At 36.0% G+C, this 17,702-nt stretch overlaps 1 protein-coding gene and 1 long non-coding RNA gene across 4 annotated transcripts; both read right to left on the reverse strand.

The window, feature by feature from the left end:
- Positions 1-1,625: 1,625 nt before the first annotated feature.
- LOC114519834 lies at positions 1,626-8,358 on the reverse strand. 3 transcript variants are annotated; one of them, XR_003686620.1, is made up of 7 exons: positions 8,270-8,358; positions 4,478-4,610; positions 3,989-4,321; positions 3,170-3,196; positions 2,760-2,786; positions 2,301-2,366; positions 1,626-1,686 (listed from the first exon to the last, which is right to left on the reverse strand). It is a non-coding gene; the product is annotated as an uncharacterized LOC114519834 (long non-coding RNA). The 3 variants fall into 3 exon arrangements; XR_003686621.1 differs by having other exon boundaries at positions 8,208-8,299; XR_003686622.1 differs by lacking the exon at positions 8,270-8,358 and adding an exon at positions 8,212-8,233.
- A 2,058-nt stretch (positions 8,359-10,416) lies between these two features.
- On the reverse strand, positions 10,417-16,272 carry LOC114519841 (mucin-2-like). The gene is made up of 7 exons (XM_028540019.1): positions 16,189-16,272; positions 13,081-13,199; positions 12,018-12,335; positions 11,594-11,677; positions 11,457-11,477; positions 11,029-11,091; positions 10,417-10,662 (listed from the first exon to the last, which is right to left on the reverse strand). Exons 2-7 carry the CDS (start codon positions 13,190-13,192, stop codon positions 10,583-10,585), a joined length of 678 nt encoding a protein of 225 aa, XP_028395820.1. The 5' UTR covers positions 13,193-13,199; positions 16,189-16,272; the 3' UTR covers positions 10,417-10,582.
- Between the last annotated feature and the right edge of the window lie 1,430 nt (positions 16,273-17,702).

Here is a 17,702-nt window from a genome sequence, read left to right on the forward strand (position 1 = left end):
CAGGCGAGGTAACCAATATTACGTAAATTTCTTTATTGAATAATTTTTTTAAGATCAGTAACTAAATGGATTAGTAAGCCACCTTGACTGAGTCATGGTGATACAGAATAATCGAGTCCCTGCACGTCAGTTAACTTTCCAGTGGTTCCATCATGATGAAGTTCTATTGCATGTTACTTTAAAATGTAGCTATTAACTCTTTAGCACATATTCCCAGTCTAATGTTTATCCCTTGACCTTTGACAATATGTCTGGCCAATTGTGATCTAAGGCTTCCGGTATATTTCGATACCCTTCCATTTATACACTTTGTGCGTAGCCATTCGCCTATGTTTGCGTCAGAACTTGTTCAAGAACACAATAACTATAATTAAGTTGTCAATATACATAGTCTGATAAACAATGACCGCGAAATGCAGCGTTGAGCCGTTAAACGAATAAAATACTCACAGATATTAAACCAGTGGGATTGATACGTCTTTAGGACTGGAGCTTTTGGAGACTAAATATTGCCTTTTTCTCTTTGTTTATTATATAATCTGTACTGACGGCAGGCGAAATTTATGATTGCTCAGTCAATGCGGCCCCGAACAGCTAGTAATAGGTCACAGTTGCTAGGCCTAGATTACCTTGCCGCATATTCAATGGCTATTCGTTTTCACTAATCATAAATAGTCTGAATGCATGAGTCTTTCTTTTCACAAATATATTTGGTTTGGGGTGTCCAAACCAAATATATTTGGTTTAAACAACCCAAACCAAATATATTTGCGAAACGAAAGACTCATTCAGACTATTTATGTATTTGATTGAAAGGCCAAGTGTTATCAGGCGCACATTTTACAAGCTTGGTCGAATGCATTTATAATTTTAGTGTCCATGCAAGTTTCTATGGTGGCGTCTGAAGTTGCCCAATACGGTGAACCGACTGAAGCTCAGCGCTTGGTTTTAATACCACGGTCGCGCATGATTCGATTGCAATTGGAGTCTGGGCTAACGAGGTGCCACAATGGTTGGCTACGAGCAAGAAAAAAATTAGAAATTTGATTGTTCTAGATCTCTGAAAATCTACTTCAAATCAGTGCATCAAGATTTCAACGTTTTAATTGGCCCAGGCAATTAGCCAAGCCGAGCGCGGTCAATTTGCAAAGCTAAGAAACACAGGAGTCACAAAATCATGTAAATTAATTGTCAATAGCTTGTCGTCCATCCAGCGACTAGCAAGAAGAAGAAGAACTACCAACTTTCTGCGGGCAATTAACCAATAAATAGAAATATCGCAGTGTTGACGAGGAACGTAACATCCGGTTCAGCTGTATAAGAGAATTATATTGTACCAGAAAATAATGATCGAATAATAATATTTTTAAGTATTTTCACATGCAGTTACAATTGAATACTTTGCGCATACTCATTTCATAGTATATATATAAAGATTATATTCGATACAAAAATTATATTTGGGGTAATATGATAGAAATTGATAATTATATTCTGTCCATGTTTTAATTTCACTTGTATACGGTCTGTGATTGTATCTGCTATATCGATCTCAATCACTGTCACTGTCACTATCATCATCGTCGCTATCATCATCGCTATCATCATCGCTATCATCATCATCATCATCGCTGTCGCTATCATCGCTGTCGCTATCATCACTGTCATCACTGTCGTCGTCATCATCTATTAGAAATTATAAATAATGAAAGTAGTTTTCTCATTTGGGTTGGTCAAGAGCTGTGGCCTATTACTGAACAGACGCGCGGATTATCAGCCATCCTGTGAAGATCCCGACTGGATCTCCTGCTTTGTATTTCGTTTGTATTTTTGTTATTATGTGAAATGAATAAGAAGTTGTTAACATAATCCCGGTTACCGTGGGATAATTTTGAGGTATCAGCAAAGTCTTTATGAAGCGAAACAAGACCATGCTATTGTTGTGATGACTACACGGCTATCAGCGGTTCAAGTGTTATCTACTCAATCCAATACCTCAAAGTCATACATCTCACGCTTCGTTGAATCCTAACTTAGCGGCACCATGTAAACAGCCCTTAAGACTATATTTAAGCCCCGTTTACACTACACTCCATTTATCAGCACGGCACGGCTAAAATTTGTACCCGTACCCAATTTTATTACTGTTCAGGCTACCAAGAAAAAGGCCGTGCACAGATGAAATGGGCACGAGTACGCATTTTAGCCGAGCCGTGACAATAAACCGAGTGTAGTGTAAACGGGGCTTTAGGTGTTGTTCAGTAATAGATACATGATTGACTTATGTCCAAAACCTTTACCTTTCTTTCTGGGTTTAGGGGTTGTTGTTGATATTGGAGGGATGACCTGGTCTGTGGTTGTCGCAACTAAAAAAGTATAATAAATTTTTAAAGAACTATAGCTTAACTTTCTTTGGCTGGATTTTCACTTGAAGAAAAGTGACTTACTAGCGAAATAATTGCTTAATATATTCCTTTGAATTAGAATAGTCAAGTCAAACTAATTTATTTATATGCTGTTAAAATCCTAAAGAAAGTATGTAATATTGCGATAGCGAACCATAATGATTTCCCTGCGAGTGGAAATCCAGCCTTACTTCTACATAATTATTTAAGGGGAACACAAAATAAGCTTATATTGAAGTACTAAGTACGAGCTTTCGACGGCTGTCCCTTTTTTGAAAAGATTAAGATGTGCTCGATTCCTCAGCTGAGGAATAAAAAGGCACAAAACGCGTTTCATCGAGTTAATTATATTACCTGGTGTGCTGGTAGTGCTATCTCCGCCTAAAAAGATAAAATGTATCAGTGGCATGTGCGATGAGAGAAGCATTTTTGACAGAAGATGGATTTTGAAAGAAGAAGCATTTATTCATTTTATTATGTGGGGAATACAAAATAAGCGGATGTTGAAGTAATAAGTACGAGCTTTCGACGGCTGTCCCTTTTTTGAAAAGATTAAGATGTGCTCGATTCCTCAGCTGAGATGCCCTTAATGTGCCCATCTTTGAGCAACTAAATGATTAATACGTGCATGTAAACTAAACAAAACTACTTCACAGACACATTATTGACCTTCCCTACTTACTAAATGCTGCTGTACATGTGGCCCTTGAGAGATATGCAGTTATAAGAGCACAAAACGCGTTTCATATAATTAATTATATTACCTGGTGTGCTGGTAGTTGTAACTCCAGCTAAAAAGATAAAAAAGTATCAGTTGCATGTGCGATGAGAGAAGCATTTTTGACAGAAGAAGGATTTTGAAAGAAGAAGCATTCGTTGTATTATGTGCGTGAGAGAGCCACCGCTATACCTGTGCTGCAAGATAATTCATGAAACCTGACCATGTCGTCCAGCTTTGCAGAAACGATCAAAGCTCGTTATTACGAGAAACGTCTTTTGCGTATTATCAAAGTCAATGAACATATTAAATTAGCATAGCCTGAATAATATCGTTGAATAACATCATCAAAATTAATTTTACTGTTTACATGTAATTGATCAGATTGCAGTAACTTTCCCTTATGTGCAATATGTATGCTATTATTGACCGTGGAAATGAGGGATCCATGCATATACTGCATGAGATCAGTTTTCAGGAAGAATTACGTCACCATTCATGCGCATACTGAGTCTAAGAATATACGAAAACAGTTAATGCAATTTATGAAGCTGCTAAAGCCTAGTTCATAAGTCGCATTTTGGTCGCATCGAATGCAATTCAAACAATAGATAATAAGATGATGATGAGCTGAATGAGGTCTACCACCTCATTATCTATTGTTTGAAATAGGCCTAAGAAACTCAAAATTCCTAGGGCTGTTCCCCACCGTCGCGACACTGAAAAGCAGCGCTTACGCCGTTTATATCATTGCCTTCAAATTTGGCACGAAAGGAAAACAAATTTTTCGCAATTATACCAACAAAAACAGTTAATGCAATTTATGAAGCTGGTAAGAAGATCAAATTAAGTTCTTAGACCATACCTGTTGGCGGCTGTGGTAGAATGGTAATGTTAGCTGTCTTGAAGCGACATTGCTTATCTTCGGTTGAAGTAGTACAACTAATTCGTTGTGGTAGACCCGGGAAGAAACTTGACAGAGTATAAGAACATTGGTAGATCCCAGTGTTACTTGTGCATACTTTTACGGTGTAAATTCCAATACGGATCGTAATTTTCACTGGTGGAGGTGCTGGACCAGGCAACGCTTTGGGCGGGAAACGCGCCACATTTGCATCACAAATGATTCCCAGAGGTCACAGAGAAAGTATTTCCCGGGATGGTAGGATGGTAATGTTCAGATCCGGTTGACTTTGGCCTATAATGTTAAAGTGAATTCCGTATGAGAACAAACGGTTTGCCCTGCGCTATGCGGCATGTTTCCCGACTCGTCGACACCTCCCGTGATAAAATGTTTGGTTTCAAAGAATTCAGCTTTGAGGGATGTTAATTAGTAACCCTGTTAATTAGTTACCTTGCAATGGTTCGCCTTCAACACAATTCGCCTGTTCTCCAACTATGGGAGCAGTTGAAACTGTGAAAACTTGAGCAATGAGGAGAATTACCACAATGAATATGTTCTTCATCTTTAAAAAAGACTGTTTAGTCTAAAAGAAGTAGAAAATAATTGACTGAGATCGTTATCATAATGAGAGATCACTTTTAATTATAGAATTTTTATTCGTTTTGAAATATGACACTGACATTTTTTATTCGAAAGCCGAATTTTTTATAAATTTTGTAGACTTTTAATTTATCCTTTTTTGCCGTTCGAGAAATGTTGGCTATTCTATGAATTACATGTACTGTATAAAAGCGAACGCCACATATAGCGTTATAAAATTGGTTGTGAACTAATATTATTTTCATATTGAAATTGTTTCCCAATGGACCAATAGACAAATTTTTTATCCCGGCGAGAAATAGGAAATTTCTGATGAAAGAGGTACTAAAATTAGTTAAAACACCATGTTTGATTGAGAAATGTTGTAAATTATGGAAAATATAGCAATGCGAGGTTGTCGAATTTTGTATACTTTTGTATTACGGCCGGAAGTGTGTAACTAATTTAGTTACACATTTTGTAACTAATTTAGTTACACATTTCCACAACATTTTCACACGTAATACAAAAGTATACAAAGTATGCCATCTTTCGTAGCCAAACTCTGCATTAGCACTAAATATTAAAGTAAGATCTCTCTATCTGTTTTTCTTGTTACCTCGATCAAAAGTTAGTGTAAAGTAAAGCGCAAGTCGTCCATTATATGTCACCCCATAATTTGGCTAAACATCGATTATATACCAATCTGTATATTTTCATGTAATTTGATCTTGGAAGGGTTCTTCGAAATTCCCAAATTATCATATATATCATGACAAGAGCACTTATGCTATCGAAAAACTCTATTTACATGCATGGAGTTATTTGACAGCTTTCGTGCGTCATTTGTTCAAAATTGCCATGGTGTTCATGTCAAATATGAGATTATTCAAGAGGTGAGGAAACATAAAAACAAATATCAATGTATTAGAAAGCATTGTTCAAAAATAATACAATATCTTCACACGGTTGTTAATTCTTACATTTTGAAAAGAACAACCAAACTGAATGTTTCTAACCCTGCATGCAGTTCGTTTTTGGTTGGTTTCCACCGACTTGTGATTGAAAATGGTAACAAACTGAACCAACCTATAGCTCCTAATTTTTGCACGTTTGTGATTTCTTTTCGATATTTACATATCCTTCATGTACTACACCGTCTATGCGGCTCTTTTTAGTCCTGTCATGTCCTTGCGATGTATAAATACGAGTTTAGTTTTGGTGGAAATTTTTCCGTGTATACTGTATAATTCAGTTATAAGAAAACGCTTGAAGTGAAATTAAGATAATTTTCAAAAAACAAATTCGTGCATCAAAGATGCGGACAAAATTCGGCATTTGCCTCGTTTTTCCAGTGAATAACAATCAGTCGTATATATTGCATGCCAGTGAATAGCCCTATAGTATGTCGTGTGCAATGCCATATTATGTGCATTCTAGTTAATAGCTATACTTATTTAAATAAACAGAGCAATTGGACTTTATCAGGGCCGTAGCTAGAAGCCTAATTCGGGGATGGGGAGTGTTTGTTCCGCGCGTATATTCGTATTTTGGCCGACTGATTTCTTTTGAACGCTATTGCTTGATTTTGCTTCTATGACATGTAAACATGAATGGTAACCCCCCCCCCCATGCAATTTAGCGGCGGTCTAGCGACGGCTCTAGACCTTATGCTGCAAGATAAACGTTCCATTAAAACAACAGGCTTCTTTAAGATAATCTCTCTTTACATTTTGATAATTTCTTTACCCTTTAAAGTTACGTAATTACATTTAGGGCTGCTTTCGACTGTCGTGTTTTTTGTAGCTATATATACGTACACGCACGTAACTATGAATTAAAGTTTAAAAACCTTTTAAATGATAGCTACTTATAAAGTCTACGATTGATAGGGTTGGTCCCTTCTATCATAAAATTAATTATATAACAATTTAGAAGGTTTTAAATTTTTATGTGCATGTACGTACGTGTAAAAATGTTCTCTATATATGGCGTGGAAATCAAAAGAGCGTTAAAATAAGTCACTCCGTTTGAAATCATTCTTCACTTATCAATTATAGCCCTGCCGTCGTCATGCCTTCGTGTGTTTTGTTTTGGGGTCTTCGGCATTTGTATATTATTGCAAAGATTTTCATTTAACAATATCATGCAGGCGCGAATTATTTTAAATTTATAGTTGAAGACAGCTGAATAAGTTGGGATATCATGAAATCCGCACTTACATGCATGTGCAATCAATTAAGATCCTAGCTCAAATCCGCGCCTTTTCATCGGGGCTATCAGCCTATATTTGTTTAAAATCGATTATTATAAGCACAGTTAATAGAATATAAACATGGTTTGGAGACTAAATAAAAATACAATACAATTCATTAACTATGTTATTGTCCACGTTTATGCAAAAAATGGTTCCTTTCTCGTCACATGTCTATTGTATTTTAGCCAAACTTACCAATGGCATTCGTCTTGCTAAGCTCATCAACCTTGACTTGAAAAATATGATAATTATTGCTATTGCTATTGGTTTATCTGTGCGAAATACAATAGACATGTGATGAGAAAGGAACATTTTTTTGCATATAAATCTACCTGAACATAGTTAGTGAGTTGCATTGTAGTTTTATATGGTCTCCAAACCATGTATATTCTATTAACTGTGTTATAATGCAGCTTGATGTTACCCATATTAATAAAGTTCTGGCTATTAAATAATATTATTTGATTTGTTTTTCATACACGATTCACAAGATGTTTAAACCATCATGATTGTTTAGCTTAACATGAGCAGGTTAAACCTAGAAAAATTTAGTTTTACAAGAAAAGCGTCAATTTTATCAGAAAAAAAATATGGCTATTGTTGAACATGCGATGTTGAAATATTTGAGAATGGCGGCTTGCCGGTTTTATTTTCCCAAAATAATCCATTTAGAACGGAGAGGGATTAGAGGAATACTGCTGGGTGAAACGGAAATATTAAACCTCGCTAAGGATGGAATCTTCTTTCTCTACGAAGCAGGATGTGCCCACTTTACAAAAACGCGGTTTACAGGAGATTACTCGTTGTTTGTTTGCAATGATGAATGAGGTCAATTGATGTTTATTGCCGGGAGATTTTAGGAACATTTGACCAGTAAAAGTATTTGGGATCTTTATTTTAGCGAGGAAAATGAGCATTTTATTTATCAAGAAAAAAATCATTGGATAGACTGAAAATGTGACGAATGCGATCTTCAATATTCGGTTTTTTATTAAATATTCGTAAAAAGTGGTATAAGCATGCATGCAACTTCATGAAATATTGATCAATTAGGAAAAATTCTCTAATACAATAAAATGAAGGTATAGCTAGCCTTTCCAATGCTTTTTATTCGCAGCTAAATTGTAACTATACTGTAAACAGCAGGATAAAATGCCTTCTTGAACCAAGAAGACATTTGAATTGAAGAGTTGCTCTCTGCCGCATCGGCTGCGAATACAAGACATTGAAATATTATATTCTTGTTCTATTCATGCACTGCATTTGGCTAATTGACATATATACTATAAATATTGGACAACCATTTGGCCATACTGTGTAATAATGAATTATTTTTATGCTCACCTACATGAATTATTATGGCAATTACGTCGTTTTGCTTTACTTAAATCATAACTACTCCTCACCTCAGATTCGTTCCTGCAGTCTTGAAAGTCTGCGCTCTAGTGAGAAAGATTAGCGTGAAGAATGTTGATATGAAGCCTGAAGGCATATATTTTCAATTTTCAGTGCAATATCACGGCACTTCTTTTGATGACATGTTTTACCACAAATTTAAGTGGATTACTGACAATGTTTATCGTCGTGTAGTGTATTATTGCGGCTTTTACGCCGAATTCTGGTTCTGATTACGCAGTCATACTGGCAGTGTTGATTAAGCAGTGAATTCTGCCATGAAAGATTTGCTAGAAAAATTATAAGTCACATGAACACTTGTGCAACGACCTCAATCACATTCAGGGCATAAATGACAATTTGCATCAATGTCTTTAATATAGCTAATGAATGGCGGCTTTCTGTAACAACTTCGCATAAAAACTCGCGAAAATAGAGAAGGACATTCTTCTGTACGATTTAGATATGATTATCTGAAGCAGGTCCTTTGTCGAGAAGTGTTTTTGTCTATTTTAGGCATTTGCTTTAATATTTTAGCTCCATTGTCTTTCATGCTGTATGCATTTTGAAGATTGAAAATTAAAGCGATATGCGTTAATTATTACATACAACAATACAGGCAGGCAGGGGCCAAGCATATGAGGATACTAAGCATGTGTATAAGGGTTATAGGCAAGGTATATAGATATAGAGATAATATTTATAAAACGTCCCATGCAGATACGTGTCTTTTAGCAATCATAAGCAAAACGTTACGTGTGCTGATTGGCCACAAAGATAGATAGGACGTAGGGGGGGGGGGATTGCTTAAGTAGATATAGCTGGATATTGCGGATTAGCGGAGGGGTGTTAGAAAAAATCTGCTGATGCACGTTCCTTACTTCTCCTGCTTTATCGTTGTCTTTATACTTGTCTTCCCTTCAGGACGCAGTTTTGTCTATAATAGGGAGCTTTAGATTCGACTATAGGGTGTTTTAGCAGTGACTACGAGTACGACTACGAGTACGAGATTCGTCATTCTCGCGTGTTGTTTGCTTACGCCATCAGCCAAAACTCGTAGTCGTTGAACTTTCGAGTACGAAATTTGTCAAAAGCCCAACGACTACGAGTTTTGGCTGATAGCGTAAGCAAACAACGCGCGAGAATGACGAATCTCGTACTCGTAGTCGCACTCGTAGTCACTGCTAAAGCTCTCTTATGACTTTCGCTACCGCTACGAGATTCGTCGTATTGACGTGATATTCGTAATTCGTGATGCTTCGACTGACGCCAGAGACTCGTAACCGTCGCTCATCTGAGCACGGCATTTTAAGAAAACTTCGTAGTCCTCGCGCTACGTGAATTAAAAAGCAATAAAAGTTAACATTTTCTCTTTTTTTCCAGAAAATATTTTGAAAGAATTGTTGATGTGTATAAACTTTGATTATGTGCATTTTTCGAAATAGTGGGCGTAAAATTTCTAAAATATTTGACAGGATAAACATAAATTTATTATTGTGTTTGCAGTGGTTTATCATGCCAGTACGAGGTGGCGTATGCATATAAAGCGTTTGTTTCGCGCCAGAGTGACGAATCTCGTAGCCGTAGCGGGAGCCGTAGTCAAATCTAAAGCTCTCTAATGAAAAAGGTGACCAGAGGATGTTCATGAAAGTAAAATAAATGAAAGTATAATAAATGTTCATAAAAATATGGCGGCACTTCTCTTGATGAGATGTTTTTACCTTAACTCACGGATTACAGACAACAATTGATATCGAATTGCGTATGGTGTTGATTACTGAATCAGAGCTTGATAGATTTAGTTTAAAAGTTGTAAGTCAGTTGTAAGGTTTATTTAACGTGCGAATTTAAATGTACGTTACTTACGATTAACAACCACGAGTAGCTTGAATTTATCATAGTAACCCTTTTATCATAACATCTCTTAGGTAAGGATTGGGTGCATATCTGAAGAATAAATTTTCAAAAGGAAATATGCATACATGTGGCTGTCGTTTCTTTTTCCTCAGTTGTTTGACGTGTCTCACGATTTCTTTGTATAAATTGAAGCAATTAGTAATTATTAGATGATGTCAAGTTTTAGGTTTAAAAAGAGCCCCCTAGGCTTAGACAAATTGGATTTGGGGTTTCGAATTGGATTCTACCAAAAATGTTGCAGAATGTATATTTTTGTATTTCAATAACAATAACAAATTTGCTCACATGCTTTCTTCGAGGTTAAAAAATTGTTGTTTTTTTAATTTTACGATGAATATATAGATGAATATAAAATATGATTATCGTATTCTCTTGGACTTCATGATTTGCTATTTCAGCTGGAAATTTCAGTCACTATCGCTATCACTATCACTGTCGCTATCGTCACTATCGCTGTCGTCATCGCTGTCGTCATCGCTGTCACCGTCTATTGAAAAATGAAATTGAGAAAGAAGATAATTTAGTATAGAAGCAGAAACAGACGTATTCTGCTCGAAACACTGAATTTCAGCATGTTTCGTATAATTCTGAACATAAAATTCAGCTGATATTCATTTAAAACTATAGCTAACAAAAATGGTGTCGTCAAATGTTCCGACTGTTCTCTTAAGATGCTCTTAAGATTTAAGAAGTATTTTAAACAGGGATTATCCTGCATGTTGCTACTCCGATATCCGGATATAAGACCTAATTTTTAAAATTAATTATTTACTGCTCATTTTAGAAAATTTTATCGCCTTTGGTAACTTCTGATGTTAAATCTTTGAACCAAAAAAACAGTCAAACCCTTTACCTTCCGTCGGTGTTGGTGTGGCTGTTGTTGTTGGTGGTGTTGGCGGGATAACTGGCGTTGTCACTGAAAATTTGATAATTTATTTTTATTGATAAATCGGTTAATAACTGAATAGGCTAAGTCTTGAAACTAAGGTTCAGTCTTTCTTAGATTATCAAATGAATATAGCTAGATGTCGAATATTATATGATGTCAATTGCAATGATGATGGGAGTGTCAAATGCATTTAACTAAGTAACTTGGATAAAAGATGACTTGGATAAAACTGAAAATTTGTGTATTTTGTATTCTGATATGATTAAAACATGCATATAGGGCTGGGACTATTTCACATCGGCAACCGATGACATTAGTTCACGACAATTACGATCATGAACATCAGGCTGAGCCCTCGTATGTGTGTAGAAAACACTTCTATCTTAAATTACCTGGCGTACTTGCACTGTCACCTAAAAAGATCAACAAACATCAATATAGATTTATTATGTAAATTGACGATATAAAGACGGTACATCATGTGTAAGTTATGTAAAATGTTGAGAGTGTAATAAAATTGTGGACATACCTGTTGGCGTAGGTGGTGTTGCTGGTGCAGAAGTTGTTGGTGGAGAAGTTGTTGAAGTAACATTTCCACTCGGTGTTGTTGGTTCTAGAAATGATTAAATGAACAAAAGTTGGTAAAGCATGGGAAAGAATGGGTTTTCACTACCAGTAAAAAGAGTTGATAAATATATATTCTATCCCAAATCCTGTGTGTGTGTATCACCTTCGTTACCTGTTTTGCCAGCAGTCGACAATAAAGTTATCGCAGGAACCGTGTCAGTGTTTTTGAGAGTTTTTATGTAAATTTCTACTAGTTTTCTTTTCAGTATTTTAGAAAGGAACGTCTCCCACCGTACATGTATGATGATGTATAAGAACTAATTCCTTTAAGGTACCACTCACTACACGACGGCAGCAAAGAAAAAAGTACAATTCTTAAGGTATACCTTGTGCGATGGTAATACTAGCTGTCTTGAAGCGACACTGCCTATCCTCTGTTGAGGCAGTGCAACTAATTCTTTGTGGTATTCCAGGAATGAAACTGGACACACTATAATTGCATTGGAAAACTCCAACGTTATTTTTGCATTCCTTCACATTGTATATCCCAATTCGGATGGTAATTTTAACAGGAGCCGTTGCAGGTGGCGTTAAATTTGCTGGGAAACGAGCCAAGTCCGCATCACAAACGATTTCCACTGGACTCAACTCAGGGATTTCAGTGGACGGTAAGATGGTTATGTTTACATCTGGTTGACGCTGACCTATATAAATGATTTAGTAACATTATCACGAGATAATTCGATGGAGTGTTTTTTGCATGGGCATTGCTAATTCATGGTATATATCTGCGGGGGGGGGGGGGGTGAGGAGGATGTCAGTTTAAGTTATACTTGGATGTTTTGCTGTGTTCTCAACCATTAAAAATATGAAATTTAGTAAGTTGAAAAATAATTTGAAAGGTAAAGAAGTATGCAAATTAACCGAAGAAGTTTCATTCAAGCCGCAGCAGAGAATGCATGTACAAATACTTTTGCAGAATATTTTGCTAAAAGTGAGTTATAGTATTAACCCTCAAACGATGTCGAATTAATTGTTGTTGAGCTGAATGGTTAACTTTTCCCCATTTCCAAATGCCTTGTTCTGGTAGCCATTGGCGTTAATAGAACGTTAATTAAGAGGGACCATATTTATATATTCCTGGCTAATTCCTTTTGAAAACAATTTCACTTTCAATAGAAATCAGCCTGCATAACAGAATATATTAAATATATTGTCTCCTCAATTAACTCATGCTAGTGGCGCACTCCCTTTTTGGAGAGACAAGAAATATGATCTCACATTCAAATGTTTAATTGCAAATGCATATATAATATGGGTGTCTTTTTTTCTAAATGACGCTTGTCTTCATTATTCTGCAGTCTTTCCAACTCATAATTTTAACCTAACCTGGATCTTTTAATCCTATTTATTTTGATTTCATGCAAGTAAATACAATCCCATGCATACCCTCCATTGGTTCGCCTTCTACACAATTCTCCTGTTCTGGAACTATGGGAGCAGTGGAAACCAAGAATAATTGAGCGCTAAGAAGAACTGCTCCAATGAATATGTTCTTCATCTTTATGCTGGAATGTTCGGTTTGAAAAGTAAAAGTTATAATACATATAATATATTCCAATGTAACCAGGGAGCAGCGTGGCATCGTCTTCAAACAGCTTAGCATCAAATGTGGTATAACCAGTGGCGTAGCCAGCACGATGAATTGGGTGGGCCCATATTCATATATTCGTGATACGCAGGTTTTCAAATCAATTGTCTTTACAGTCTGTTTACATGAATATATATATGAATATGCGCCCCCCCCCCCCGCAATTATCGTTGATGGCTACGCCACTGGGTATAACAACTGCCTGAAATAGACAAAACACTTCTAGTACTAACTCTCTTGACGAAGGCCCTCAGGTCGAAACGTTGAAAAGTGTTTTGTCTATTTTAGGCAGTTGTTATATACCACATTTGATACATAAATTATAATACATAAGTTTACTTTGTGTTATGCAGTACGTCTGCTTACACAATGCCAGTGTCTCAGAAAATTCACCATATTCTCAGAGCGGTATATAGCCAGAGGTTATTTTTATATGAATTACCTTCCTCGGACGATTCGCTCCCTCGGTAATTTTGTTTCGAATAAAAACACGATAAAGTATTGTTTAATTTAAAATTTCTGTCGATGCAAAGCTTATTCTTTTCCATGATTGTTTTACTCTATTGAATGCCCTGTTGCATCTAAACTATTAAAAGTTACACTACAAAACTTTTACCATGTTAAATAAGTCGAGTCAGTTCTTCATGAATTATGGTCATGAATTATTATTTTGCTTTTAGGCCTCTCACGCGATTAATTTTACTGCAGTGCCAATATTGCTTGCGAAAATTAAACTATAACCGGAGAAAGCGATGCTCCTTAAGCCTCCTTTACACTGGGCGGAATTTTGCGCGCGGAGCGGAATTTTCTTTGTTTTTCTCACAGTTATGCGTGAAAGCGCGCAGGGAATGAAAAATTCCGCCTATTGGCAAACAGCCCTTAGACACCCTTTTACGGAAAAGGCCATCGAACCTCCCACTCCCAGAAATGTTTCCTTTTTAGGAGAAAAATTGTTGGCAGACTGCTTTTGACAGTTAGTACGAGAAAGTAAAGTACGATCGAAATTTATTATTTCGTGTGTTGTTTGCTTACGCTATCATTAATTTTTACGATCGTAGTTATGACACAGAATACCTGGCCTCAGAAAGACAACTCCATTGTTATTTGCGTAAGTGTGATTCGTCATGATTCGTCACTCAGAAAGCAGGCTACCATAAATAGAAGCAATCATGCTCTGTGAATGTTTAAATACTGACAGGGGTGGTGATTGCTTCTATTGACTATTGTGCATGCTTGTAGTTATGATGAACCACGTACTTTAGCCACGTACTGCTAAAGCTCGCTATTCTGAGAGCAAGAGAATGTTACTAAGTTCATGAGCAACTATAATGCTTTTCTATATGTTAACTGTGTGCGAAGTGTTGGCCGGAAATCATCAGGAATATGCCTTCTAAGAATTCAGTTAGACGGCCTTCAACAGGGAACTGTCAGTTTAGTTCAGCGATATAGGCTCTTGAACTATCAGGTCGGCTAGTTTCTAGACAAAGGACTCACGCAAAAATCAATAGAAATGTTAGCGTGCTAAGTGGGTATAGAGTAGTCAGAGTATTTCAGGAACAGAACACAAAGAAACGCGCGACGCGACATTATTCTTCGTTGAAATTATGCACGCACATAATATTCAATATGGGTTTAATTTGTTTTGAAGTGTCTGTTATTGTTTAAGCGTAGATGCTTAGTACATCTCAGGCCGTTTGTATCAAGCCCGTTTAGCTTAAACGGTGGTTAAGTTCAAAATAAAAATCAATTCTATCGTTTTATTCAACAAGCAAACAAAGTGTGTTTTTAATCTTAATACAAATATACTGTTCACAACTACACAATTAGTGCATAATATTCAAGTTGACTCGTTCAAGAGAGATGTAAGAGTGTTATTTAATTTTGACTTATCCGCCGTTTAAGCTAAATAGGCTTGATACAACTGGCCCTGCCGCCCTGAATATTTAATTTAATAGCTAAACAATGAAAGGTGTCAATTAAATTAAAATATGACAGCAAAAAGTTAAATCAATAAACATATAGGCTACTGTAAAATATTAGCAACTGATGCTATAGATCAGTTTGGATGACTCATAATTCCACCTTGTTTACACGGTTCGCGTGGTAACGATATCAAATCTAGCCATGTCAATGCGATTTTTTCCCCCAAAAGTTCATAGTATGATTATCCTAACATGATTTGCCAAACAGAAAGGTTCTTGAGACAGAGATACCGTAAAACAACTTAAACTGATGCCAGTCATGACCATGTGAATCCGGCAAAGTGTAAACGGGTCTTAGACTTAGTTGTGTTGCAACAATTTCGTAATTCACAATATCACAATCCAAACGAAAACGAACAACAATAAATTGTGGGCATGAAATCCGCGATATTCAGCGAATTACGATCTAGGAAATATGTTAGGATATGAAAAATAATGATGCCTTGTTAAAAACTGAAATGCTACGAATTGCCACGTATATTTTATGACGAAATACGACGAATTACGAAAGATGAAATCAGTATTGCAACCAATTTTAAATCATGAATTATAACAGAATAATATTCATCGTTTGTCGTGATCATAAGGCCTTAATAATTTATTGGTTTTGCTTAGAAAACGAAAATTGTAGTAAACACGTCATTTTTACGAAGTAAATGTGAAAAAGTCTGGTTAGAAATTTTTTATCTAGTCTTTAATTTCTTTATACCTAAATTCTCATTGTTAACCGCACAAGAATATTAGCAATATCCTAACACATTATCCACATTAATAAGTTCATGACAATGACGACTAAAATTAAAACCAGGCTTTTAAACTTGTATAATCTTTCCCACTTGTGACTCGTAATTAAATCACAACCGTATCGTCATGTAGGTACTGACCAATGTTAAATCTTTATAGAAAAAATAAGAAGTTACCCACCTGGAAATTTCGATATATTTTTAAGCAACGTTACTGAAAGTGTAACTTAAGTTCTAGTTTTGCAACCTCGAACCTCAATGCATATGCTGTAATAACAAACACATTAGCAGACTGCCGTCTATTTGAAGGCCTCTCAGGCTTTCAGTCCAATATCACAGCACCTTTCTCGATAATACATTTATTTACATCCTAAGTGGTTTTCATTGTGTGATGTTAATATTTGTTTTTTTACGTAGCTGTATAGCAACCCTTTCCTAAGTGGCGGATGAAGGTGGAACTAAAATTGCGTGACTGAAACATATATAGTCAATGCCAACGGGTAAAGAACTAATATATTGCTTGCCTTGCCCGCTCTAATAGGTTTAAGTCAATCTCAGCCAACCACAAGACAAACTAATACAACGTTGTTTTTGTTTGATATCGATACTGTTTTCTTTTTAGCCATTTGTTTAAGGTCTCACATTTTAATTCAACGCACCCTTGTGTGTAGTTTCGAAGCATTCTAAATTAAATAAAAGCTCGCCTCAAAGGGGCTTTTTTTTGGACCCACAGTATAATTTAATCATTTTGCATTATATAAATATACAGAAATCTCATTTGCCAGAAGGGTACGTATATAGATAGCTACATCTCATGATCATCTCATGATCTTGTATGGTTATTCTCAAGGATCTATTCACTGTTTCTTGGATCCAATTCACTTTTGACGTATAAAATATAGTTGGTTATTGATAAAGCAATACTGCATTGGCTTCAGTGGATTTGCTGCTCATATACATTACAAGACAACAGACTATAAAACATACATCAGAAGTGAATTGGATCAAACAAAATTGGATCGTGTGAATAAATCTAAAAATCAACATTTAGATATAATGATGAGCTGGTCTTGATCCGTTGTTGATTTTCCCACGATCCAGATTCAGTGGGCATGAGATCAGGAAATAATGTCATGTCAGCTCTCACCAAATGTGGTGTCATATGCGCTGACGCATTTAACGAAGGCCCAAATATCTCAACTGGATTGATTCGATTTTAATTTGTCGTCATTTTCAAATAGCTGCCAAAGTCTGGTATTTATTTTATGTTTTCGTACCGACCGCGATATATTTTATCTCTTATTGTTTCTAAATATTTGTTATTTTATTTCTTCATGTTTCTTATTTTTGTGTATTTATGTTAAAGTTATCTGAAACTTTGCCAAATTGCATGAATATTGGAATCTTTTAAAGGTCACTGAGGGTTTCTAGTTCAATCATTAATATTTACTGCTTTAGCTAAAGTCTACGCTGAGATTATTGTACCTGAAGAAATTGTTAATTTTCCAGACTAGTTATGATGTTTAATGTGACTATAGGAACCTGGCGAACCAGGAAAATTGGGGATTTAGGCCGTAGGCTTGTCTGTTGTTGAACCAGAGTTAAAAAGGTTTAGTCACTTTGGTGCATGTCGGCACCATCTTGGTCTATTCCGGAGTGTTTCTTTATCTTAACAAAATAAAGAAAGTTAAAATG

This window comes from Dendronephthya gigantea, unplaced genomic scaffold (genome assembly GCF_004324835.1).
Source record: "Dendronephthya gigantea isolate DGI-Jeju-01 unplaced genomic scaffold, DenGig_1.0 000014F, whole genome shotgun sequence".
Lineage (NCBI taxonomy): Eukaryota > Metazoa > Cnidaria > Anthozoa > Malacalcyonacea > Nephtheidae > Dendronephthya > Dendronephthya gigantea.